Source organism: Chaetura pelagica, unplaced genomic scaffold (genome assembly GCF_000747805.2).
Source record: "Chaetura pelagica isolate M959 unplaced genomic scaffold, ChaPel_1.0 scaffold45, whole genome shotgun sequence".
Taxonomy (NCBI): Eukaryota; Metazoa; Chordata; class Aves; order Apodiformes; family Apodidae; genus Chaetura; species Chaetura pelagica.
Window position 1 is genome coordinate 5843720 of NW_009953217.1, and position 27888 is coordinate 5871607.

Below are 27888 nucleotides of genomic sequence, written 5' to 3' on the forward strand. Positions count from 1 at the left end.
AATTTAGGCATTAACCCAGCAAATATTGGATTCAGCACCCTAACAATGGAATCTGACAAATTCATCTGCATCAGGGAGAAGGTGGGAGAGCAGGCACAAGTAGTGATAATTGACATGAGTGACCCAACAACACCCATCAGACGTCCAATTTCAGCCGAAAGCGCCATCATGAATCCAGCCTCTAAAGTCATTGCGCTAAAAGGTGAGTAACCCTTTGTTCCTGGAGTGTGAAACCTACTGTTTAGCTGTGTTAGTGCCTAGGTGTGCTCTTAAGATTTATGTCAACTTTCTAAGAATAATATATTATGAGGATAAGAATTCTTGCCTGAACTTGCATGCTGTATGTTTGGCAGTGGATTTTTTCAGTCATCTTTGGATCTTTTCCCTCCAAGTAGGTGTGAGATGCTTGGGCTTGGCACTGCAGCCTCCTGTTCTCACAGAAAACCAGGTCAAGATATGGTATACTTTCCTTTTAAACTGGTGTTGTAAACATAATGGGCACTTGTAAAGATGAATGGGGGTCTAAAGCCATTCTTACTCTCTTCTCTGTCCTGGCCCTTTCTTGTAGCTCTGAAGAACTTACTAGATACCCACAGAATGTCATAAGGATGACAAGTAACTGGAAGTCTGAATGTACAACCATGTTAAAAGTTTGGCATTCATGAGATCTTGCAGATAGAAAACCTCTGCTTGCCAGTACTTGTGATGTTGATACTGCCTTTACGTAGCATTATGAGCTCAAAGAAATAGTTTTTAATACATCTCTGGCTCTTTTCTTAAATGACCAACTTCTGGTATTTAATTTCAATAACTGTTGCTATGTACTTTTCTTCCTGCATCTTACCTAAACAGATGGTGAGTGAACTTTGTCATGACATTTCATGTTCGGTAGTACAGAATGGTCTAATCTCATAAAAAGTACTGTACTTTGAGGTAGTCATTTGACAGTTCACTTCATAGCCAGGTGGGGGATCTTAATCCTCAGCTGGTATTACAGTGAAAACATTCTCCATTGGCTTGTTGCCAGCTATTTGTCTGCTTTGACTATTGACTGTACCAAGTGAAGAAGAGTGTACTCTTAATGTTTGTGTGTGTGTTAAGTGATGAAAGTACAGTTGATAGACAAAACTAAGTTGCAATATTTTTATGAGAGACCTCTGCTGGCATGTCCTGTGTGCTATTCATTTCTGCCTAAGTGTATTTTTTTTTTATTGTGAAAAATTGTGGTGAAATTACTTAGGGGTCCAAGAAGTAACTGTCCTCAGAACTGACACAAAACCTGTAACTTCTGATCTTTGATCTCAGACTTATTCTGACATTAGTGAAAAACTAATGCATTAATGTTTGACTTCAGCTGAATCTATGACTCAGCTAAGATGCTTATACATCCTGCAAAGGACTGCCTTACCTGGGGTAAAGGTTAACAATTAAAAAATAATTTCATATCTGTTAAGTTTATTGTCCTTAATCTTGGACCCCTTTAACCTAACTATATTGGCAAGGAAAGTGTCTTCTCTACACTAGCAGAGATTGATCTAGCTCTTAAAAAGGAGCGTTATCATCTGGTTTTAAAACTAACCTAACTAAATGGATTATCATCACCTTTGAAGAACAGAGCTTTATTCTTGTCAGTGTTAAGACTTTCTCAAAAGCAGTATAGTTCTGTCCATGCAGAGGGAACAAGCTTCTCTTCTGAACAGTTAGGGTTGAGTGAATGGTGTCACATTGACATGGAAGTTCTGTTGTCAGGTATTGTAAACTGAGTTACCTCTTCTGCTATGAATAATCTAGTGACCCAAGGGTTGGGTAGAAATGAGGATGAACAGAGCTACCTAACCAATATGTTACCCATGGTAACTAGCAGAGGTGCAGTGGAAGCACTGAAGATGGGGGTTAAGTCATTCTGTCACTCCAGACTTTCCCTGCTGATTGACTGAGGCTTTAGTAGTCAGAACTGTTGCATATTGTGACTCAGTGTGCCATGACTGGGAGTTGCTCATAATCTGAGGATTATTGAGCAATAAATGTACAAACCCACCCTCAGAAAAGAAATGAAATGGTTCTTGGTTTAAACTGAAATACAGTATGCACAATTTCATTTCTGGATTGCATGTGGCATTCTCCTTGTGTACCAAGATTTATGCTTTGTCCTTGTGTTCATGATTCTTTTGCCTTGCTCTGTACTGAGAATACTCCCCAGTTGGTGTGAGTGGAGAATGCAGCACTCATGGGTGCTTTTGTTCTTTGTGGGATGGAGAAACTCCATGCTCCAGTGAACTGAAATGTAAATTCTCATGCCAGTGTTCAAAAAATGAATCTGCTTACTTGACTACACCTGTAGAGAATAGTTTAAGTAGACTGGTCAGTCTTAGTAGCTTGAGCAGAAAAACATATGTAAGAGTCTGGCTTTTTGTCTCGGATCTTTGCCTAAGAGAGTGTTCAAGCAGACAGAAGACTCACTCATACTTACCCTCTCTATGGCTTTATAGTACATTCTGCTCTCTTTTAGTCCAAATAATGAAATATTTGTAACTTAGTTACAGTCTAGGGTTCTGAAGTTTGAATTTGTTGCCACACTTGAGAGCCTGTATTGCCGTGGCTCCTGTAGCACCAAGTATCCAGAGCTAGCTGCCTGATGAAGCTTCTAAAGCCATTTCCAACTGTAACACAGCAGTCAAATTTAGTCTAGAAAATAGACAAGCATGAGCTTTTAGCTCATTTTAGTAGCTTATTGGTTTCTTCTATGCTCTTAAAACTAGGAAGGACGTTGTGCTTCCTTTTTAGCAATATTGACTTAGACAGCTTTTTCTGTCTGAACATACTGGTATTCCTGTTTGTGTGGTGACAGAGCCCTTCCAGAACCATTTGTCTGCCTTCTGCATGGGAGGCTGCACACTGGAAGTTCCAAAGTCAAGCTCCTGGTAGCACCAGTCCATTGCTAGAGAAGTTTTTGTCCAATATAGTAAATATGCTGTTTCCAACTGTCAGTTTACAGCTGGTGTTAGGCCTGGGCTTATTGTATCAGTATAATACAGTAACTGCACATTCAGAGTAAAGTGATCAGAAACAGGCTGCTTTTGGTCCTAGGAACTAACTGATCAGGTTAAAAATTCTTTATGCAGTTATTGCAGGTAGCTCTGAAGTCTTATGTTGTCTCTTGGCACTGCATTAAACTAATAGGATCAATTTACTGTATAAAGTATGCTGAAATGTTACAGAGCAGTCTGAGATGCATATTAACTTGGGCTTAGTATCTCTTGAATACCATTCCTCAGTGGCCAGGAGCCTTCATTTATCAAAACTTCCCAGTAGAAGGAACATCTACCAGTCTGACAGTCAGAAGTGTTACTAGAAGGAAAAACACTTCTGAAATGTGGAGAGAAATAATGACATGACAAGCCAATACTCTAGCAGCTTGAGTGGGTGTCTTGTGAACAGAAAACAATATTTCTAGAGCTGAGTCGTTTCATCTGCAGTGAAGTAAAACATCACTGTGACTTTCTGAAAGGAATGGAGTTCCTTAGTTTTTATAGGTTTGTTCAGTTAACATTGATTTTAAAAGGCTACCCTTAATAGCTGCTTCTGGTAGTTAAAAGGAATACTAAAGTCAAGCTTAAACCTGCAGTATAGTTACTTAAATCGTGAAGCAGTTACCTTAACTGGAACTAAACCCCCAGGCCTTTATAGTATTTCTGATCTTTTGACTGGCCTCTTCAATAGGCACTTGTTATATTACTGTTGTACAGAGCCCATCCACCTCCTAGTTAAGTGCACAGTTTGTTCAACAGAATGGCAGCTGTGGTCTTTGTCTATCTCAAAAGCTGTTGCAGGCCTTGTACTGTTGGACTCGGTCCAGGTCATCCACAGTAGCTACTAAATTGACACAAACTGGAGCCATTCTTCTATTAATTATACTGAATGACACCTACTAGACACCATTACCTATACCAGTGCTGCTGCCTAAACCAGGGTTTACACAAGCTCTGTAGCTTAGATTATAGTTAATTGAGGTGTCCGTGCTTGTGAGTTGTTGGAATGTCCATGTAAGTGTCCATAAGAATGAGATTTCTGTTTCAGGTATGGTAGAAGTGTTGGGCGTGGGGAGGGGATTCTGTTTGATATGAATCAAGTATCAAAGGAGACTCATATGTGGCAGAACACTAACCCTGTCTGTAACATCACTGGGGTAGTGGGTTAAACAGGTGCTTGTGAGTAGACAGGCTACAGGATGGCCGTTGTGATAGCCTGTTGATGATGTTTCTTGGGTTTTGTTGTACTAGCTGGGAAAACACTTCAGATCTTTAACATTGAGATGAAAAGTAAAATGAAAGCCCACACAATGGCAGAGGAAGTGATCTTCTGGAAGTGGATATCTGTGAATACAGTTGCCTTGGTGACAGAGACAGCAGTCTACCACTGGAGCATGGAGGGAGAATCACAACCCCAGAAGATGTTTGACAGGCATGCTAGTCTTGCAGGTTGCCAAATCATCAATTACAGAACAGATGAACACCAAAAATGGTTGCTGCTGATAGGAATTTCTGCACAGGTAAGTTACCCTGAAATAGCATGCTATGAAAACAGTTGGGAGAGTGGTGGCCTCACTTTCACTTACTAGGTGCTATAGTTTCTTAAATTTGGTTTCTATAGACCAACAATTTTAAAATATATTTTGTGTACAAATGACCTGACCTTTAATGGGGTTAAAGTGTTGGAGGAGGGGATGAGAGGCATTTGCTGCTTTTTCATTTACTGTCCCAAAGGTCTTGCTATAAACACTTGAAATCTTATCTCTAAAAGCTGATCTGTCTTCTTTTTTTCTAGCAAAATCGTGTGGTTGGTGCAATGCAGCTGTACTCAGTTGATAGAAAAGTCTCCCAACCTATAGAGGGCCATGCAGCAGCTTTTGCAGAATTCAAAATAGAGGGAAATGCCAAACCTTCTACCCTCTTCTGCTTTGCTGTGAGGAGTCCTGCAGGGGGCAAGGTAAAGTCTGCAGCTGTTTACCTGCTGTAGCAGAACTCAGTGCTGGTAGAACTTCAGCGATCACACAGTTCAGTGTACACTCTCTGAAGATGCTCCAATTGCTGAGCAGTCTGTAAAAAGCTGAGGCAACACTAAAATGTCTTGAGCTTTTTAGTCTTGTCCTGCACAAATGATTGATGAATTGACAAGTGTCGCTCAAAACATCTCGAACAAGTTGTCTTGAATAGAAATATAGTCTGCTTTCATAGAAAGCATGGGTTGCCTTTTTTTTTTTTCTTTTAGTTTTTCCTATTTTTTTACTTCGTCAAGTTCTGGAGAATTTGTCTCTCTGATAAATATCTGGAGCACAGCTCCCCAGACTGGTGTTTCAGGATTGGGGAGGTATTCATCAGCCAAGTGTGGCAGATTACTTCAGTAGCACATCTGAAGAGAGGAGCTTTCATGTGGCTGTACTTTTGCAGGCAGTCTTGTGACATGTACTCTTTTCTTCCTAGCTACACATAATTGAAGTAGGTCAGCCAGCTACTGGAAATCAGCCATTTGTTAAGAAAGCTGTTGATGTGTTTTTCCCACCTGAGGCACAGACAGACTTTCCAGTGGCAATGCAGGTAAATATTTTACTCCAAAAAAACCCCATAACTTTATAGCCTGACAAATAGCTGCCATCTCTGCTGTAAAGAGTCCTTTCTACTAGTGCTTTGTTGTCATTCTTTCTAGTTCTGGGAGAAGTGTTACTAGATTTGTGGCAGGTGGCTTGGACATTAAAACAGTAACCCAAACACAAATATGTAGGCTGTTCCAGTATTTGTCCCTACCAAAAAAAAAACCCAACCACCAACAAGAGAAAAAAGAACCCTCAGTAGTGTCTTCTAATAGAATGTCTCTGATATTTCTTTGGCTGTTAAACTTCCTATTAATGTCCAGAGTTCTAGATGAGAACATTATGGTGTTTAATGTGGCTTCACATGAAAGTGGCATTTAATTTTCAATAGATTTCACTATAAGAGACAAATGGAGCAGGGAGTCCTATGCCAACATACCTCCTGCAGTAGCAGCACAGAAAAAGGCAATTTGGGACATTAATTGGATGTTCTTTAGGAAAGAATTAGGGTTGTCTTGAGAGGCCAAACTTCGCTTAGTGTGTCTGCAGGACTAGAAATTGTGTAATAAAAGCAAATTGTCTGACCATGCAACTGCTGACCAGTCTAATAGACCAGCTTCATAAATTAATCAAGAGATGCTTTAAAGTAAGGTAAACAAAGCAAACTTGGCAGGATTCTTGTGGCTCTGTACTTCAGCTTGAGGCTTAATTAACAAAACATCTGAAGGCTTGTCCCAAAGTGGAAGTACTTCTTTGTCTAAAGACCTTTTTGGCTTAAAAGCCTCTCCAGTTTAAGTGACTTGACAGGTGAACTGGATTACTTGGTGGCTGAGCTTGGTTTGGGGTCTGCTGGTGCTTTGATAGGCCTTGTTGGAAGACAGTGGGATTATCTCATTAATATTTCTGAACAAAAACTTATACTGACATATCTAGACTAGAATGCTAATTATGCCTAAACTTTCTCCCTCAGCCTGGCTCATTAAGATGAGTATGTCCTTTGCTGCAGATAAATTTAAATTTCCCTTCAACCTCTCTGTCTAGTGGAGATACGGCTCCAAATGGCCAGCAAAGCTGTTCATTGCTGTGAGTCTGTAAGGAAGAAGCCTGAAGCTATGTTTGTTCTCAGTGTCAGTGCAAAGGCATGTCCCTACAGTACTGTCTTGTGACTAGGCTAAAGGCAGCTGTCTTAACTGTTACAGTCTTAGTCTTGACTAATAAAAACTCATCTTTTGGCAGATTGGAATTAAGCATGGTGTTATCTACCTGATCACAAAGTATGGATATATTCACATGTATGACTTGGAGTCTGGAGTGTGCATCTACATGAACCGTATTAGTGCTGATACTATCTTTGTCACAGCTCCTCATGAACCTACCTCAGGCATTATTGGTGTCAACAAAAAAGGACAGGTAATAAATCCAAAATTCTGGTTTTGAGCCTTCTGCAGCTCTGATGGAACCTTCCAAACCTAAGGAGTGACTTGATGTGACAAGCATAATGGAGGAGAGCAAGTAACTCTGAGTAGTCTGTTTTTAACCTCCCAGTACAGAACTGCTTGTGGAGCAACTTGTGTTTTAAATAATTTGCTACCTCATTGATGGGTTAAATAGCCATTTTTTTCTGTATTTCATAGTAATTGTGGCAGAGATCGTACTCCTCAAAATGCCTTTTGTCCTTTCTAGGTGCTTTCTGTATGTGTTGAGGAAGACAACATAGTGAACTATGCTACAAATGTTCTCCAGAATCCTGACCTGGGACTGCGTATGGCCATACGTAGTAATCTAGCTGGGGCAGAGGAATTATTTGCCAGGAAGTTCAACACACTGTTTGCTCAAGGAAGCTATGCCGATGCTGCTAAAGTAGCTGCATCTGCACCAAAGGTAAATAACTCCAAAGGTAAAGCTTAGAGGTCCTGGGGATTTTCCTTAGCTTAGTGGACTTGCATGGCTCACTTACATTTCAGTGCTTGACATTCAGAAGCTAAAGTGCTGCAAGACTAGCCTTAGTTCTCTACAGTTTGCTTGTTCTAATATTTTATCCTGTATCCCATAAAGAAGCACCTGCTATACCTTCCAGCCATAGGCTGGACTTGTGGCCACAGACTTCTTGGTAAAATGGCATTGGTTTGAAGATGTCCATCCTGAAGGCTTAAGAGTAGATGCTTTAGCATATTGCTTACACCTGATTTTGGATTAATATCCAGCCTTCACTAACTAAACAGCTTCTCTCTATCTTGTGCCTCTTCAGGGAATTCTGCGTACCAGTGATACAATCAGGAAGTTCCAGAGTGTACCAGCTCAGCCTGGGCAGGCCTCTCCCCTACTCCAATACTTTGGAATATTGCTTGACCAGGGACAGCTGAACAAGTTTGAGTCTCTGGAGCTGTGTCGTCCTGTCCTTCAGCAGGGCCGCAAGCAGCTTCTGGAGAAGTGGCTGAAGGAAGACAAGGTAGGCTCAATCATGACACTAGCTTAAATCTTTTTGCCTGTAACAATTAAGTGTGAATAATATTTTGTTGATGCTACATCTCTGAATTCTTGTGCTTGACAAAATGCTACTTCTGACTTCAGCTGGAGTGCTCAGAGGAGCTGGGAGACTTGGTGAAGACAGCTGACCCAACCCTTGCACTCAGTGTCTATCTTCGTGCTAATGTGCCAAACAAAGTGATTCAGTGCTTTGCTGAAACTGGTCAATTCCAGAAAATAGTGCTGTATGCTAAAAAGGTAAAGTTGTTTATCACAAACTGCTAGACTCTATCTTGTGTTTCATGTGTACATTCCCAAGCTATCTTCCATGAGATAAGTTTGATTCCTGTCACTTGAAACTGATAAGTAGGTAGGATTGAGAAATAGTGTTTTCTTCATTGTTGTAGTGCAAATCATAGTGTATGACTAAGGTCTGAACAGTCTGCAAAAAGTTAAATTTAGAACATTCAGAATTTTATGAACTATCAAATCAATGGACTAGCTCAGGTTTATTCTAGAGAATAAAGATAAGATTATTCCTAAATTCATAAGGCTTTTTTATGGACACATTACAAAACAACTTGTCTGATGTCAACTTTTAACTTCAGGGCCTTAATTGATATGTAGTGCCTTAAGACTCTTGAAAGACTTGTTCGTAGCATTTTTCTCACCTAGCAAGACAAATGCACTGGTGTAAGTTCAGTTACTAAGTAGGTGAATACTACGTATTCTGTATCAACAGTCAAGCAGTGCTTTTGTCTGAAAATTCCTGGAAGAGGTGGGCATGGTTCGTAGTGCCTGTGCTAAAGAATCTGAGCGCTTAAAAGATGTATCAGTCTTCCTGGACATGCATGACTGTTTCTGAAATCTCTAGGTTGGGTACACCCCAGACTGGATCTTCTTGCTGAGAAGTGTGATGAGAGTCAGTCCAGACCAAGGCCTGCAGTTCTCTCAGATGCTGGTACAGGATGAGGAGCCACTGGCCAACATTAACCAGGTGATGCCTACAAAAAGAGTATTGGTCTCTTTCTAGACAGAGGTAATAGCATAGTACCGTCCTGGGGACTGGTAAGACCAGTTCAGGCCTCTAGTTGACTTGGTTAGAAAAGTGACTAAACTTATTCTAATCAAGTTTGGTTACTATTAAGTCTTTAGAGGCAAGTGTGCTCTCGAGTTCTTGTGGAAGCTTTCTGGCGTGTAACTGTAACATTGATAATGAATCTGCCAGAGTCTTGGTGTAAGCAGGAGCATGTTACTGTCCTTCTGTTGGCTTTAATGGAACATACATGAACTCTTCCACGCGGAGAAGTTACAAAAAGATGAACAAATAAACCTAAGTTCAGTGGTGGCTGCTGGTGGCTACCTCTGGTTAAATGGACAGAGAAATACAACAACAATCTATATTAATAAATAATTTTAGCTACTTAGAAAAAGTCTTCACTTTTTTTTTGGTAGTAACTATCCCAAGAAGAGAGAAGGTATGGGATTTGCATGCTGTTTTAGAACTAAACAGAGTGGGTGGTGAAACCTGGCATAATAGTTGAAAGAAAGGTGCTCCTTGCATTCCAGAGAAAAGGAAAACAAAATGTGAAACTTGTCTCTATTACTTCAGGAGTAATCCTATGGAAACAAAGGGAGTATAGCATCCTAGATGCTGTGATGAGCTGACTTTCTAGCCTTCTAGCTACGCCATTAGTCTATACAGATAAATACGCACGTGTGTATATGGACCCCCTTCTCTAACTTGCCTGATCTCAACAGATTGTGGATGTGTTCATGGAGAACAGTCTCATTCAGCAGTGCACGTCCTTTCTGTTGGATGCCCTGAAAAATAACCGCCCTGCAGAAGGCCACCTCCAGACTCGTCTCCTGGAAATGAATTTGATTCATGCCCCACAGGTAAGACCTTCTAACCTAGTTCCTCCAAAAACTGAAGAAGACAATATGATGTCTGATACTGATATCTATAAATAGTTAAGCAATACCAAAGACTACTCATGAGGCACTGCTGTGACTTCAGCTTTTAGGCTGAACTGCTTTGATTCTCTGACAGTCTGAATATGAAATGTCACCTCTTAGGTTGCAGATGCCATTCTTGGAAACCAAATGTTTACACACTATGATCGTGCTCATATTGCCCAGTTGTGTGAAAAGGCAGGATTACTCCAGAGAGCCTTGGAACACTACACAGACCTCTATGATATTAAACGTGCTGTCGTTCATACTCACCTCTTGAATCCTGAGGTAAGTCTGTTGTACAGAGAAATGAAGTGAAAGCTTAAGTGAACCCTTGTCAGCACTTATATAGCTGCTAAAGTCCTTGCAGTTGCTATAAGTGGGTTTATAGTTACTGAAGTGGCACATGTAGCTGTGATTTAAGAATATTTTTCTAGTTAATGAGGAAACCATGATCTGTACTTCTAATGGATTAAATCTGACCTGTTTCCCAGGTGGACATTTCAAATCTTACCTCCAAATTGCATTTTTGAAATGGTAAAGATGGTGAGCATGTTTCTTTTAAGTCTCCAGTCTTAGCTTATGGAGCACTTCTCTCTAGTAGCTGGGGTATAAACTTTGGCTAATTACCACATTTTAGAAGTCAGTTACATCCTGTGTAAGTTGCTGAGTAATATGTCTTTTTCTTTGCAGTGGCTTGTGAACTTCTTTGGCTCTCTCTCAGTTGAAGACTCTGTGGAGTGTTTGCGTGCCATGCTGTCAGCCAACATTAGACAAAACCTACAACTCTGTGTGCAGGTTGCTTCTAAATATCATGAGCAACTTGGTACCCAGTCTCTTGTGGAGCTTTTTGAATCTTTCAAAAGCTATGAAGGTACAGTATTAGTCTACAGAAGATGCAGCAGGTTTTCTTGGAAGCACTACTTGATAGAAGCTAATAGAAAGAATTTTAACTTTTATGGGAGAGGCATTTGTCACATGGCTGGACCTTAGGATGCATTTATCAAAGTGAGCTCATCACAATGTGTTCCAGGGAATAGCTTTGTTCTAGGTAGCTTCTTAACCCTCTGCAGGAAAGACAGAAAGATGAAACCTGATAGAGGGGAAAAATCCTTCTGATTTTTCCTGCAGTTGAATGAAAGTTGCTCTCTCAGTAGGGCTGAAAAAAGTCACAAGCTAAAGCCCCCATAATAGTCTGCACTTTCTTTGCTTACTCTTCTAACTATGGTAAAAACATGTGACTCTTCTAGGACTGTTCTATTTCTTGGGTTCCATTGTAAACTTCAGCCAGGATCCAGATGTTCACTTCAAGTACATCCAGGCAGCTTGCAAGACTGGTCAGATAAAGGAAGTGGAAAGAATCTGCCGCGAAAGCAACTGCTACAACCCAGAACGGGTTAAGAACTTTCTGAAGGTGAATACTCTGTCCAGTGGATTGAGCAGTCCTCAGTATGTTTTGCTTAGCATCAGAACTACAGCCTCTCATGCAGGGAAATGCCAGCTCAAGGTTTAGCTGGCATGCCTGTGAGTAGTCTGCTGTGTAGCTGGAATAAGTGTCTGATCCTATTCCAGGCATACAGTGTGTCCTTCTAGGCTATCTCTGGGAAAACATGCCCAAATTCACCATTCCTTTAAAACTACTCTGTATGATATAACTCTTACCAAAGTCATGAATATGTTGTCACCTAACAATAGATGAATCCAGGCTGTCAGAAGGAAAAACTATGAATCAGCAGGAGCTTTCTCAAGGATATTGGTTAGACAAAGCTTATTACAACTGGAGTCAACCTGTACTACACCACTTTGCACGCTTTGTCACTGGTAAAATGGGATTTTAATGCCACTTCGTTTTGCATTAAGTTCTTGGCCCAGCAATTTTCTGTTAGATTGATACATGAATTGGTAGTCATTCTGAAGCTAAAGATGCAGACCTAACATGGCACTTCATGAAGATCCTAAACTTTAAACTCAACTGATAGACTGGCTGCATAGTATTTGTAGTAGGTAGCTTGCTTTTGAAGTCAATTTTCTGCTTGGCAGTCTTAAATTTTAATGTAATTTGACTTCTAAAGTTAAGGGAACTTGGTCAGATTTTCCTGTTTCAACAAATGGTGGTTGCTTACTTGTTTTCTTTTTTTTTTTTTTTTTTTTTCCCCCTACAAAATACAGGAGGCAAAGCTCACAGACCAACTTCCTCTGATCATTGTCTGTGATCGATTTGACTTTGTTCATGACCTGGTGCTCTACTTATATCGCAATAACCTGCAGAAGTATATAGAAATCTATGTGCAGAAGGTAAGGAGAATCCAGTTTAAAGTTCTTGCTCTTTCCTTCCTTAGAAAGAACTTAACCATTCAGTAAACTAAAGCAGAATCTGCTACATCTTTCTAATCCTTACTTCTTATTGAAGAGCCTCTGCAGTAACCATTTGCCTGTTAGAAACCTGTAAGTGTAGTTTTTCCTGGAACTTGCATACAAACGTGTTAGTAACTTAAAATTCACTGCTTTAAAGCATAATTTAAGTTGTTAACTAGAACTTCCTCATGTGGAAGACTAGAGGTGGTTATTAGTAATGCTAATAACTAATTTTAATGTTGGTGGCTTATTCTAGGTGAATCCTAGCCGTATACCAGCAGTGGTTGGAGGGCTTCTTGATGTGGATTGTTCTGAAGATGTCATTAAGAACTTGATCATGGTGGTTAGAGGCCAGTTCTCAACAGATGAGCTAGTGGCTGAAGTGGAAAAAAGAAATAGGTAACAAAAATGCATCTGTAGAGACCAGTGTTGGATTTTCCTAACATGCACCCAAACTGAATTGGATGCAGTTTTGTTGAATGATACAGTACTAAGACTGTTCTATGTTTCTTTATAGAAAAGCAGCTTAGATTGGCTAGTTGGTCTCTTGATTATTTGGGCTGTATAGAAATGTCTGACAGCACTGCAGGATTAATAACATGGGTTTTGAACACTTCCTGTACAGCAAACCATAGTAAACCTTTGGAGTAAATCTGGATAAAACTGTCCTGGCATTCTTGTTGTAGGCACACAGCAGCTTGTGTAATTACTGTGTAGTCATCTGTACAATGAACAAATTATTTTAAACATGAAGAGCCAGTTAATAGAACAGGAGTTGAAAGGGAAGATTGCAAAAATACTTGGCATCTGCAACCTTCCCTGATGTTAAATTGCAGATCTGGCTTCCACTAATTTAAGACTCATTAAAAATAACAGGCTGGTCTCTGCTTTTAAGTCTGACCAGCAGACTTACTTGAAGGGGAAGGCCCAGGTATCAATGGGTAGCTGTCAAGCATACCTCACTCTGATTTATAAACCTAAAATGTTTGTTTCTTCAAAGGCTTAAGTTGTTGTTGCCATGGCTTGAATCAAGGATTCATGAAGGCTGTGAAGAACCTGCAACTCATAATGCCTTGGCCAAAATCTACATTGATAGTAACAATAATCCAGAGCGGTTCATAGTAAACCTTTGGAGTAAATCTGGATAAAACTGTCCTGGCATTCTTGTTGTAGGCACACAGCAGCTTGTGTAATTACTGTGTAGTCATCTGTACAATGAACAAATTATTTTAAACATGAAGAGCCAGTTAATAGAACAGGAGTTGAAAGGGAAGATTGCAAAAATACTTGGCATCTGCAACCTTCCCTGATGTTAAATTGCAGATCTGGCTTCCACTAATTTAAGACTCATTAAAAATAACAGGCTGGTCTCTGCTTTTAAGTCTGACCAGCAGACTTACTTGAAGGGGAAGGCCCAGGTATCAATGGGTAGCTGTCAAGCATACCTCACTCTGATTTATAAACCTAAAATGTTTGTTTCTTCAAAGGCTTAAGTTGTTGTTGCCATGGCTTGAATCAAGGATTCATGAAGGCTGTGAAGAACCTGCAACTCATAATGCCTTGGCCAAAATCTACATTGATAGTAACAATAACCCAGAGCGTTTCCTCCGTGAGAATCCTTACTACGACAGCCGCGTAGTTGGCAAATATTGTGAGAAGAGGGACCCTCACCTGGCCTGCGTTGCTTATGAGAGAGGGCAGTGTGATCTGGAACTCATAAAGGTTAGCAAAACCACATTTATAAACACATTAAAGAACTACTTGCTGTCTATCGTGGAAGCCTAGCTGGTTATTTGTCTAACACTTGCAGAATCCTGTCTTGCAGTCTCACTCAGGAGTTGAGGTAGGCAGGATTCTTGTGTGGACAGAGTAATTGTTGTGCTGATGAGAAGAACCCTTATGCTATATGTCAGAACTAAAATTTATAACTCTGCAGCTTTAAGGTACCATTTATGTCTTTTGTCCACTGATTCTGCTCAAAATTAAATTGTTTATTTGGCCCAGCTAATGAATATGCCTAGTGTTAAATCTTTAATTGTTTTTTTTTTAACCTTGAGAACTTGATCAGCAAAAGGGACAGGCTGTCAACTAGCCTGACTCTCCACAGAGAGAAACTAGGATGAGGCTTGTAATTTTCCCTTGTTTTGGTTGACCATTAGAGTTGCTCCAATGCTTAACTAAAAAGGAGGAAAATAAATGTTGACAGTCAGACTGCAAGGACTTATTCTGATAGCATTCCCCTCCTATCTTAAGCTTGTTGATTCCTCAGAAGTTCAAGGGCAAGTGAAATTCCCAGGGTTCTCCAAACACATCCTAGTCTCAAATTGAACTCTGGAGCTTGATGCCAGATTGTAGTGCTTGTGGCTTCTGAGAAAGAAAACATTCTCCTCCTACCTGCACTTCACACTAGTAAATGCAGGGAATGTCAGCTCTGTAGGGGTAAGAACTAGCTTGTTTTGCCTGTTTGAAAGGCAGTAAATGCTGTTCCCTGTCAAGGCCTACCCTGTGAGTGTTAGAGTGGTGATATAATATAGACTTGCTGTAACAGTGGATGACTTTCCATTCTAAAGCATCTATTTTTTACATAATACCTCCTCCATAGCTGTAAAAATAAAAAAGCTGGCTGCATTTGCCTTTTTTATTTCAGGATATGAAGGTGGCTACGAGTTATTGTTTTGCTAGGAAATTTTGCCAGGATAAGCCTTAACATTCTGGTTGACCATACAAATTTGTCAGTACCAGTTGCTTCCTTGAACTGATGTTCTGAGCTGGTGTTACTGGTTATGAAGAAAAGGGCTTCCTCTTGTAAGAATTATTCTTGAGACATTGTTGCCTCCGAGAAGAGAGCTCAACTCCTGCAACTAATAGGTGTACAATGTAAAGCAAAATTGTGCTCCTACTAATTTTCTTACAGCAAAGTACTTGAAATATCAAGAGCTAATTCGGGTACTAACAAAACATGACCTCTTGGTAGAAGATGAAATAGGCCTTCAAGTTTCTACTCTTCTAGTTGGGAATTGCAGCTAGTGGTACTAATAGGATCATAACTCATAACTCTGCTGCACTTCTATAAGAGATTTCACATTTAGTCTGTACCCTTAACATTTTAACAGGGAAATCCAAGCCACTTGCTACTCTGAACACCTAGTGTAAAGCTAATGACACCAAATACGTAACCTATTTCTCGCTTTAAACACCAGCACCATTCCTCAGTTCACTACTTAACACTGCCCAGGCAAGTGGCTCCCTTTCTAGATTTAAAATTTAAGTTCTTCAGGCTTCTGCAGGTCTTCACTTCAAACAGAAGCAAATAGTTACTGTGAAGCCACTGTCACAGTATTTGTGTGTCAAGCAAAACCAAGAGAAGCTATAGAAATTCTGCTGGAGACCTTCTCCATGAGACTTCCAGATCAAAGGTTGGGTAAGAATATGTCTGTGGCATTTAGCATTGGTCAGCAATTAGTTCTAGTCGGTCTCCTAGACTGTCTGATTCATAGCTAGACAAACCTGTCTTGTGGTACTAACATTAACTCCAACATTTGTAACTTCTCCCTCAGGTCTGCAATGAGAACTCGCTGTTTAAGAGCGAGGCGCGTTACCTGGTGCGCAGGAAGGACCCTGAGCTCTGGGCAAATGTTCTGGAAGAAAACAACCCATTCAGGAGGCAGCTTATTGATCAGGTACAGCATGAGGACTGAACTTTCAGTACAAGGAGACCTCACAGTGTCTCAGAAACATCATGGAGCATTAAAGTAGCTGTCTTTCCCCACAAAGTCCCTTGAGGCCCCATCTCAACTATACAGACATTTGTAGAGTTTGAGTGGCAGGCATTAACTCTGACCGTCATGGTCAGAAAATTTAGTTACAAGCAAGATGCTGTTTCTGTCCTGTGGACTGATCTACCTCTAGTGAATTTGTTCCCTATACAGACCCAAGGTTTGACTTGAATAGCTATATTAATAACTCCTTCCTGCTGCCTATGGCAAAATATTCTCAAAGTTCTGAAGCCTTAATTTGTAGTTCACCATGTTTGCAAATGCCTCGTTTGGGGAAAACACTTAATACTTTTCTGCCTTCAAAACCAGGTTGTCCAAACAGCTTTATCAGAAACACAGGATCCAGAAGAGGTTTCTGTAACTGTGAAAGCTTTCATGACTGCTGACCTGCCTAATGAATTGATTGAGTTACTGGAAAAAATTGTCTTGGATAATTCTGTTTTCAGTGAACACAGGTAAGAGGAGAGCTTTGTCCACAAGTTTAGCCTATTCAGTGCCTTTGTTTAGGTTGTGAAGTGACCAGTTATTTATGGGCCTCTTCATTACAGGACCTAAGTACTGTTAAATGTATACAATGGGGTGAAAAAGCAGAATTTGAAGTGCTCTGTGCTTTAAGAACAGAGCTAGTTCACACGCTTCAGTTTGCAGTTGTGTTGTGAGAACGCTGAGATTTGAAAGCAATTCTTTTTGAAGGCAAATATTAGTGCTTCTCAGTCTGGTCCTGGTGACAAAGAGCAGGTGCATTTTTTTGCATGTATGATACATACAGGAGGTGTTACTGTGCACTGCTCATACCTCTGCCTTCTGTTACCCAAAGGAATCTCCAGAATCTGCTGATCCTGACTGCCATTAAGGCTGACCGCACTCGTGTGATGGAATACATCAACCGGCTGGATAACTATGATGCTCCAGATATTGCAAACATTGCCATCAGTAATGAGCTATATGAAGAAGCCTTTGCTATATTCAGAAAGTTTGATGTTAATACTTCAGCAATTCAGGTGAGGTGTGGTTCCTGCGTGAAGGTATAGAGTATTAGTAATAGAGAGAATAGGAAGTGTACTGTTATATTGATTTTTCAAGGAGTGATTGTCACTGAAATAGTTGAGACTTAAGAGTACAGTTCCCATGTGATGTCAAGGTGCAGGAAGAAGTGGGATTATGTGAAAAGAACAGTACAACAAAGTAAAAATACTAACTTCCGAGCCTGATCTAGTCGAAGTAATAAAGAATGTTGAGATGCTGCGCTATACACTCGAGGTGTGTGCTCTTCATTTCTTTCAGAGATACGACCTTGGAGACTCACATGAAAGGTGTGGGAGAAGCAAAAGCATTGTCTTTAGGCCAGCATTACAGCAGAGGACAAACAGTAGCACCAAGAGTCTTATTCTCTCTGCCTCTACTGCATTGGACAGAAATGGCTGTTCTAAAAGCAGTTAGCTTCATGTTGCTTACTCAGAACAGCATGTGCACTTGGAAAAAGAGTTCTGTTAGAAAAGACGAGGTTTAAAGCTTTGATTTTTAACTGCAACTTCAATTTCAAACAGGTGCTGATTGAGCACATTGGCAACTTAGACCGTGCTTATGAATTTGCAGAGAGATGTAACGAACCAGCAGTTTGGAGCCAGCTGGCCAGAGCACAGCTCCAGAAGGACTTGGTGAAAGAAGCCATTGACTCCTATATAAAGGCAGATGATCCATCTGCATACATGGAAGTTGTTCAAGCAGCTAATAGAAATGGTAAGGCAGAGCATCCTCAAACCTATACATCGAGCAGCAGGGATTCTTGAGACTTAGGAATTTCTGTTTCAGAGGAGATGGGAGTGATCAGTACATGGAATGTGTGAGTCAAGGCTTAGTGAGATTCCTGTCAACAAGTGTTTCTGTGTTTCTGCACCAAAGATGTGGAGATAATTGGAACTAAGCCACATAAAATGTATCTATTTAGCTGTATGTGGCAGAATTGCTTGCCAACTGGATTGTAGAATATTGCAATAAGTTCAACCTTACATGAAAGTGACTTGGTATTTAGCAGGGAATTCATTAACTCAGATGTAAATGGCTTAGTATCATGGTGGAGAAGGTCCTTGAGACTCCTAGTGAAAATTGTTCCTAAGGTGAGCAAGGAGAGCAATGACTAAACAAAGGATCTCTTCTCTCTTCAAGATAACTGGGAGGACCTAGTCAAATTCTTACAGATGGCCAGGAAGAAGGCTAGAGAGTCGTATGTGGAGACAGAACTTATTTTTGCTTTGGCAAAAACTAATCGTCTATCAGAACTGGAGGAGTTTATTAGTGGCCCTAATAATGCCCACATACAACAGGTATGTCTTGATCCATAGTTTCTCATGTATGACTTGCTGCTTAGCTGACTCCTGGTTCTTGCTGTGACCCTTTTTTACCTTGGACTCATAATCTAGGTTGGTGATCGCTGTTATGAAGAGGGGATGTATGAGGCAGCAAAACTGCTCTATAACAACGTATCAAACTTTGCTCGCCTGGCATCTACGTTGGTGCACCTTGGAGAGTATCAGGCAGCTGTGGACAGCGGCCGCAAAGCCAACAGCACAAGGACTTGGAAAGAGGTAACTTAAATTTGTGGTCTGTTGTCTGCAGAATGGGCTTTACTATTGCTTCTGAGCATGTTGCTCTAGAATGTAATCGGACTACTTTGTGCTGTTAGTAATGTTAATTGTAATGTTAATAATAAAGTTTAATTTCAGAACAGGGTAAAATGAACAGCAGAAATTGTAATTTTAGAGCAAGAATTACAGAAATACCTACTGGGAACGGTACATAACCCTCAAATTTGACAAAGCTTTGCTTAATTTTTCCTTTAATACAAGGAAATGAAGCATTGCAGTATTCTCCCATCAACTGTTTGCTAACTCATGACAGGTATGTTTCGCCTGTGTGGACGGGAAAGAATTCCGCCTGGCGCAGATCTGTGGCTTACACATAGTGATCCACGCTGATGAACTTGAAGAGCTGATCAGCTACTATCAGGTTAGATCACTGTTAATATCCTAAGAGGCTTTAGACAGCGTACTTGTACCTGCTAGTAAACTGGTCACAGATAAAACCTGATACCTGAGCTTTAGATTCATTCTTTCTCCATTTCCTGATAGCTACATGCATTTTTTTCCGTAGTGCATGTGATAGTTTTCACTGTCCCTTCTTTTACAATTCTGTTGCATCATTGGAATACTGTGTTGCAAGTCTAAGCACTCTCATTTTAAGAGAAAAGCAAAGCATGTTGAGTTTAAGTAAATATGCATTTTAGCAAGCTTTAAGTGCCAGTTGGTCATGAATTTGCAACTAATTCTTACTTTCCTGACATCCAGGATCGTGGCTACTTTGAAGAACTGATTGCCCTTTTGGAAGCTGCTTTGGGCCTAGAACGTGCTCACATGGGAATGTTTACTGAACTTGCCATCTTGTACTCCAAATTCAAGCCTCAGAAAATGAGGGAACATCTGGAGCTCTTCTGGTCTAGAGTTAATATTCCGAAGGTATGCAGTAAAGTAGCTACACTGCAAGTGAAGTTGGGAAGCTGTCAGTGAGTCTAAGTGACTGATATCTTGTTTTATCAGGTGCTCAGAGCTGCAGAACAGGCTCATCTCTGGGCAGAACTTGTATTCCTCTATGACAAGTATGAGGAGTATGACAATGCAATAATTACTATGATGAATCATCCCACTGATGCCTGGAAAGAAGGGCAGTTTAAAGACATAATTGCCAAGGTAATAACCAGTTAATTGAGTCGAAGTTCTGAAAGTTTCTTTCAGAACAGAGGCAAAAACACACAACAGAATCACTGTTTAGAAAATGAGTTTGCTTAAGCTACTGCTTGGTTTTTGTGCTGTGTTTAGAACAACTTCCACTCAGTTTAGCACAGAATTAGTCTAATCTTACAGTCTTTGTTTTATGCTGTGCAGCACATTCTGCTGAGTGGCAGTAGCTAGCACAGGATGTTTTCAGAGACCTCTTAAGATCATAGGTCTCAAACAAGAGGCATAACCTCCTTAACACTATGGAGTTGACTGCTGTCATAGTCCGAGGCTGTTCTTGAAAGATCTCTTGAAAATATTTCCAGCTGTTTCAGTGGGAGAATTGTGATGAGCAGTCCCATGAATACAGCAGAGAATAAGGAAGTAATTGTTTAAACAAGATTTGAGACTAAATGCATTCTTATTGGTCTTATGGGTTTCAAGGCAACAACCTAAAGACTGGTTAAGCCTGCAGCCTTTACTGGCTTTAGGAGTTCATTGACTGATCACATCAACTCCAGTGGGTTGCCCGTGCCAGGATCTCTTAACTGTGGATAGCTTAGAGTTGATTTGTACTCCCTTTGGTAGCTTGTGACTTTACTGCCTAGAAGCAGATGCACAAGAAGCAGTCGTAAGAAATTAACGAAATTCTGCATGTAAGTGTAACTCTTCTGGCCTTGAGAAGTAAACTTAAGCTTTTCTGTAAAAGTCAGATAAACTTTGTGCTGAATGACCCAAACTAAGCACCTTAGGCTCACTGGTGTGTGAAGTACTAACTAGTTTCTAACCATGCAGGTGGCAAATGTGGAGCTGTATTACAAAGCCTTGCAGTTCTACTTGGACTACAAACCTCTGCTGATCAATGATCTCCTGCTTGTATTATCTCCACGACTGGATCACACTCGGACAGTCAATTTTTTCTCAAAGGTGAGTTTGAGAGGTGGTCAATGAGTAAAAAAGCCTTGTGCTCAAGTTAAGATCCTACAGTCTCTAGCTGGAAAAAAAGGGTTGGTGTCTGTCAGGTTGCTTTGCTTCCAGTGTAAAGGACTGAGAAGCAGCGCAGTCCTGACTTGATACAGGAAACACTGGAAGAAAGAGTTTTGGTTTATTTCTGGCACTTCAGAATGCTTTGTCTGAAGTGTCCTGACAGTCAGCACAAACTCTTGTAATGACAAGTGGGAATCTGTTTCAGGAGTGTCAAGTGTTGGCAATGGTATATTTTATCTTGTATTGGTCTTAATTCCAGGTCGATCAGCTACTTCTAGTAAAACCTTATCTGCGTTCAGTCCAGAACCACAACAACAAAGGAGTTAACGAAGCTCTAAACAACCTTTTAACAGAGGAGGAAGATTACCAGGTGAGCTCTACAAAACAGCTTGCTAGGCCTGATGGATGCTCCTGTTTCTCCAGCAAAAAGAGGCCATAGTTTGATTATTCCCCATCTGAAACAGGGTAATTCCCTTGTGTACAAGATGTCTTTTGCAATCAACAGTATTGGGGGTGGAATCAGAACCTCTGTGGGCGGAAGTCTGGAGACATTGTGATGATTTGCAAACAAAACAGATGCCAGTTATTTCTCTCAGAACAACAGACTTCATAAAGGTCTACATTAGATATGTATTCCACTGGGCAACACTTCTGTACACAGCTTTGCTTCTGGCCCTATTGGCAGCTGCTTGAAAGACATGCTTTGTCTTCTAAAGTTAATTAGCTTTTCTGTTCCGTCAAGTGAAGTCACTACGGGCGAGTTAGTGTCTTGCTCTGTATGAAATAAATGCACAGGGTGAACAAGCTGTGGCCGTAGTACCAACGTCCAGCTGACAGAACCTAAACACGTGTGCATCATGCTTGGATGCTTCTCTGCTGTAGTCCCTGCCTACTACCATCTGGAAGCATGTGTAACAATTCTCTCAAACAGGGTTTGAGAGCTTCTATTGATGCCTATGACAACTTTGACAACATAACGTTGGCTCAGCGTCTGGAAAAGCACGAGCTGATCGAGTTCAGGCGGATCGCAGCCTACCTGTACAAGGGCAACAACCGCTGGAAGCAGAGCGTGGAGCTGTGCAAGAAAGACCGGCTGTACAAGGTGGGTTAGTGCAGCCCTTCTTCCCGACTGCCAGAAAGAAGTCTGGGCTGTGAAGCATACATCTCCTGCATACTGCATGTGGTTTGTTAGTCTCACATTGGGAGTTGTAATTTGTCTTTGCCCTTCACTTGGAAGTTTAAGGAAAAAATCTTAGAGCAGAAGTGTTTGCAATTTCAAACACAAATCCTAAATCTAATGTTATGATGTTATCATGTACTTGGAGATCTGTTTATATCAATCAGTGGCATCTGTGCAGTTTTTTCATATCAGCATGGAAAAGTCTCTGTAGAACCAGACTTATGTCCTTGTTTGGGTGCAGATGAAACATGATTGCAATGGTATAGTTTTCAAGCCTGAAATGAGTTTACATGGGCCAGTTTTTGACTACTCTGTAGGAGAGCTGGCAAATAGTCTTTTGTCTTGAAGCATAACCAGGAATTGATGCAACAATCTCTTCTGCTCTGGGTAATCCTTAATATCTAATGGTGAGGTAGGTGAGATACCAGAAAGATTGTTTATCTTCAGCATTACAAAATCAAGCAAAATCTCATCAGGCCACTTCAAATACTTATGGGAAGCCTGTTGGATAATGTAAATACAAGTATCTGGGTTATCTCAAAATAAGAGGACTTCACTGAGTCTATGTATTGTAGCTTGACTCCTACAGAACATACCTGATAGTGTTAAAGACTAACTTCATGGTATGCCAGATACCTGACTTACCTAGTTAGCAATAACATGCACACAATGTGTAGAGCAAGATGCTGACAGCCACGGGTCAAGCTTAACTGTTGTTTTCTGTAGGATGCTATGCAGTATGCTGCAGAGTCCAAAGATGCAGAACTAGCTGAGAAGCTGCTTCAGTGGTTCCTGGAAGAAGGCAAGCAGGAGTGCTTTGCAGCCTGCCTTTTCACATGTTATGACTTGCTTCACCCAGATGTAGTCCTTGAGTTGGCATGGAGGCATAACATCATGGACTTTGCAATGCCTTATTTCATCCAAGTGATGAGAGAGTACCTTACCAAAGTGAGTATTGCATAGGTTGAAAAGTTAAGACTTCTGGTCTGCTAGCTGATTAGTGTTATGCAAACCAGAGCTCTTTGGGTTTTTTTGGAATGTTGTTGTTCCTCATAGGCTGTCTTCTAGGAAGTTCTGTGGGTTTAATCACTTGAAGCTAGCTAGCAAAATTTATAAACAGATACCATATGACTTAAGAGGTCTAGTTGAACTTTTCCTTTTAACAGTGATACATAAGTAACTGTGCTTTTCAGAGTAGCTTCACAGTTGATAAAGCTGAAAACTTGGTGAGAAGAACCTGTATCACTCTACTTTATGTTACTATTAAAGTACTGTTTTATTGTTACAGAGAATATAGGTTTGGGTAATTAAGAGTACATGTTATTCCTTTATCAGCTATAGGAATAGACTGCTGAAGGTGATTTGTTTTTGATTTATTTTTTTTAAAATGCAAACCAGAACTTTTGTACAGCCAGACTTTGCATCTGTACTGGTACCAGTAGCTAGTCCTTAACTGAGAGAAAAGAGATTCTCATCATGTGTACTCCTGAAATGCGTGTCTCAACCAGCTCTAAGATAATAAGCTAAGATTCTTTCTTAGAAGGCTCTAGGGTTGCATAGAACATCACAGTAAAGAACTTCATTAAAATGAGTAATCTAAAAGTGACTGCTTAAGGGTTCCTCTAATCAGTGATGTTAAGTATTCCCCTCTGAATTTTCTTGCAGGTTGATGGGCTGTTCTATAAGGTGACCCTCTGATTTCAAACTCTTTGTGTTCATTTGTGTCCCTCAATATCCTAGGATTCTTTTACAGGAATCTAGCTGTAGCTTCTGCCAGAAGAGCAGTGTAATTTAGCTCTAACTCGTTTCCTGTTCACTTTCTAATGCTAAAAGGATAACTATTCACAAGCAACTTGAAAATCCAACCAGACTCTGCTCCTTTTCATGGGAAGCAGAAGCAAGTGATTGAGGAGGACTTAAATGTTTGGGCTCCTGTTCACTGTATTACAGATATTTTGTAGAAAACTCAAAACTAAACAAAAGCAGTTGCCAGGTAACAGGATGTTTCCTAAGTGCAAATTGCTTGTTATGCTGCAAATTACTGAACTGTGCAATCTTCCAGGCATGGAGAGTTTGAATAGTAGCATAAAGCTTCTGCAAACTTCTTGCCTGTTAGTGTGATGAGAGTACTTGCACAGATCTTAAACTCCTCCCCTTCCTCATGTTCCACTGGGGAGAAACTTGCTACACAAGTTCACCTGTACTCTTCCATGTGAGATTTAGGTCTAAGATCATAATGGTTTTTAAACTGCTGGTTGGATTTACAAGTAATCACATGTACTAAATATGGGATGACTTGCCAGAAGGAAAATCTGCATGGTGAAAGTGGTTTACAGTGGAACTAATTTAGTTTGTTGAAATTAACTGCAAAACATGGAATTGGAGAATGGGCTTTATAAATGTGCTGTGTCTAAAGTTGTCATGTAACTAACTTCAAAAGTACAAAAGAATAGACTAGTTTATCAGTGGGATGTGTATGTCTTCTAGAACTTACCTTTTGATGTGTAAAAAGGTGTTAAAGCACAGAATAGTCTATGCCCCCCGGGCTCACAGAGTATGTTGACACTAATTTTGAAACCCTTTGAACAACTTCAGATCTAGGCAGCAAATCAAACATGTTTAGGCTTTCCCAGAGCTGCTCTAGTCCCTTCTTCAGGATGTCTGCTCTGAGCATGCTTGTTTCTCCCTCTGTTTCTCCAACAGAGGGAGTAACTGCACATCTGTTCAAAGTTCCCTAGTGCTTTAGGAGCAGTAAAGAAGAAAGCTTAATCCAAGAAGTGGGAATCCCAGGTCATAAGTAGAGCAATACAGCTAGTTTGAAACTGGTAGTTGGTTTGATGGGTATGTGATATGGGTAGTGTTATCCTGAAGAGCTGTTAGGCTGCCAGATATAAATGAACCAGTTAAAGGCCTGCTGCCACTCAAGTTTAGTTGCAAACCTCAAAACATCCAGGAAACTGTTAAACACCACATCTAGGTAACAATTATAAAGTATAATAAACACCCCTCTTGCAGCAATTCTCAGACCAGATACGATTTTTGCAGTGAAAAAGGAGGATGAGGAGCAGCTGAAATACAGCATTGGGCTAAATGTAGGTTTGCCCAGGATGTTAGTACTGCCTGTATCTGGGTGTGAAGCTGTTTTTTATGCCTTGCAGTCTTCAGTCTCTTAGAGATGATATAACTTGTTAAACCTGAGAGAAGGAAGGTACTGCTGCCTTCTCAGATTACTCCCACTGCCCCCAATTCAAATTTATGTTCAGGGCTCCTGCATTATTGTAGCACTTTCACAAATGTGTTTAGCATGAACAGAGCTTAATTTGGCACAACACCGGGATCTGTGTAAAGCTGATACTACTAGACCACTTTCCATTATGCTTCTAGAGTTTCCTCTAAAAGGAGTCTATGTGAATACTAATAGACTTAAACCAGTACTACTCTGCAGCCCAGGTTAGGCTGTAGTCCTAGGTAAGATCAAACTTCATGGCTGCAAATCTCTGGGCCCTCCAGTTGAAGGGGAGAGGGACTGCAGGTTAAGATAAGTGTAGATTAGACCCGTATGAGATGATGCTTCAAAATGCAATCTGATGGGCTTGTTTTCTGGGTCACAGAGTTAACAGTTACTAGAATAGGGCCCCAGAAGGTGCTTCACTTGAAGGTAATAGTGATCTCAGCTGCACTTGACAGCTATTGTTTCTTGCAATAATCCCAAAGCAATTGGGAAGACAGGTTTACAACATAGCTTACTGGGAACACACAGACTTTTGTAGTCTCCAACTTGGACTAATAAAAGCAACACTTGATAGCTAAGGTACCAGGCGTGAAAAGCCTCACACCATGGTGCAATTTCTAGACAAGGCCTTCATACATCTCCTGTTCACTTCAATGTAGGTGGATAAACTTGATGCTTCTGAAAGCCTAAGAAAAGAAGAGGAACAAGTAACTGAACCCACTCCAATAGTATTTGGTAGGTGAAAGACTTGGTTTTAATCAATTACCTATTGTCACTCTGGTGTCTTTGTGGAGGTAACAAATTATTGCCTTCAGTTGAAGTAAACTGGTAACTAGATAGTAAAATGATTGTCTCTGCTAAATTAAATGCATAAATTGATGAAGTGACATCTTAGTCTTACAGTACTTCTACTCTTCGATTAAAGTATTGCTCCTCTTAGATGGCTCAGAACTCTAGCTTAGGAACAGTCTTTCAGAATGTTGGCAGGACAGGGAATACCAAGGTGTGCACAACCCCAGGAGTAACTTTCAGAGCATGCAAATTCTCCCTTTTATCCCTGTCTAAGAGGAATGTGTCTGCCTTCTGCTCTTCCAAGTGGAAGGGCAGACTGGCTTTCTTGCTCACCCATTTTGAGACATGCAGGCAAAAAACCTGCTATTTTAGAAGCCCTTCTGAAGAGGCATTCTGCTAACAAGCACCTAGAAATGGCTGGTAAAGGAAATATGTGGCTGGTTCACTGTCTGGTGTAAACGTTAGCCTGAATTTAACATATGCATGAAGCATGTGTGCTCCTAGTGATGAAGACACACCTGTCAAGGTACGTTCAGGCCTGTTGCAGCACTCTCCAGACTGGGAGACCTAACAGACCTAACTATTTGCTTGAATTACTTCTCAGTCTGACCATGCATGGGTTAAATAGTATCTGTCTGTTTGGCTTTCAGTATGGTTTCTTCAAAACAACCAGGTTTATCCTGCCCTCAAGATCAGTGGATATTCACCTTCCCTCTGAGTCCTGCCTTGCTTTTGTAGTTTTCTGGTGGCAAGAGCAGGTGGCCCAGGTGCCCAGTCTGTGCTGCATGTTGAGCAGTAGTGTGACTTGCTCGTGTGTGCTTGTACAGTGGCTGATTTTTAGCTAAAACCTCATAATCCTGTCTCATAGTACAGCTAGCACTAGGGAAGCTTTGTTTCTTAAACTAATTTGTGGTTTGTTTTTTTTTTCTCATGCTTTTCTAGGCCAGCAGTTGATGTTAACAGCAGGCCCCAGTGCAGTACCTCCCCAGGCAAACTTCCCATATGGATACACAGCACCAGGATTCACCCAGCCTCCTGTTTATGGTTTCAATATGTAACTAGCTCTCTGACAGACCTTCACTGTCTCTGTTCTCTTCCTTCCCGTCCCTTTTTAACTTCTCCAAGAAGTGTACAATGGTCCTAAAGGCACAGATGACCTTCTGTTGGCTGAACACACTTGCTGCCTGGCTCAGTGAGGAGACTTCAACGGGATGCCTGTTACTGTTATTTATTGATTATTGTCCGGTTACATTTCAACCTCTGAAAGGCAGCTTTTGTTAATGACATTGTGAGACTCTTGTCTGAAGTTAAGGCACTATTTCACTAACTCATACAGCAATAACTGCTTGAGGCCAGGGGGAAGAGAGCATATTTTTTTCTTTCTTTTGCAAAGCCCATTGAAGGCAGCTGGGAAATTGCCTGGCACCAAGTTGTTAAAGCTTTAGCTGAAGCTACCGAAGTAGCAGGGTTGTTAACAATTCAGTGAAGCATCTCGTTAATAATGAATTGTGGAGAGCTTGTGTACATCTGACTACCCCATTTTATTTGCAGTCTTACGTGCAAAAGAAAATGGGCTTTCTAATATTTGTGCTCTGAATGTTTAGAGGAATATTGGGAAAAGTTCCTTTTCTGGACAATAATGCTGTTGGGGTTCAATGCTGTTGGAGTCTGTTCTATATTTTCTGGAGTAGATCTGAGACTTGAAGAAAATAAATCTTCTCATGCCAGAGAGCAAGCATTTTCCAGATCCTTTTTGTTTAACAAGAAGAGAGCATGTTACTTGTTGA

At 40.6% G+C, this 27888-nt stretch overlaps 1 protein-coding gene across 2 annotated transcripts; it reads left to right on the forward strand.

Annotated features, from left to right (window-relative positions):
• On the forward strand, positions 1-27832 carry CLTCL1 (clathrin, heavy chain-like 1). 2 transcript variants are annotated; one of them, XM_009997670.1, is made up of 32 exons: positions 46-202; positions 853-855; positions 4281-4549; positions 4825-4986; positions 5481-5594; positions 6824-6997; positions 7271-7468; positions 7836-8036; positions 8159-8311; positions 8928-9050; positions 9815-9952; positions 10133-10297; positions 10703-10883; positions 11260-11423; positions 12179-12304; positions 12621-12763; positions 13852-14086; positions 15922-16044; positions 16450-16595; positions 16958-17141; positions 17688-17880; positions 18307-18464; positions 18561-18725; positions 19039-19146; positions 19485-19652; positions 19734-19883; positions 20706-20837; positions 21157-21267; positions 21829-21999; positions 22804-23025; positions 25969-26044; positions 27044-27832. In XM_009997670.1, exons 1-32 carry the CDS (start codon positions 46-48, stop codon positions 27157-27159), a joined length of 4929 nt encoding a protein of 1642 aa, XP_009995972.1. In that variant the 3' UTR covers positions 27160-27832. The 2 variants fall into 2 exon arrangements, with proteins under 2 accessions (XP_009995973.1, XP_009995972.1); XM_009997671.1 differs by lacking the exon at positions 853-855 and having other exon boundaries at positions 1-202.
• Positions 27833-27888: the final 56 nt, after the last annotated feature.

Coding starts and splice junctions, on each gene's coding strand:
- CLTCL1 (XM_009997670.1), top strand. CDS start 46: ATGGAATCTGACAAATTCATCTGCATCAGGGAGAAGGTGGGAGAGCAG. Junction 8,312..8,927: donor TAGTGCTGTATGCTAAAAAG/GTAAAGTTGTTT, acceptor TGAAATCTCTAG/GTTGGGTACACCCCAGACTG. Junction 10,884..11,259: donor ATCTTTCAAAAGCTATGAAG/GTACAGTATTAG, acceptor TGACTCTTCTAG/GACTGTTCTATTTCTTGGGT.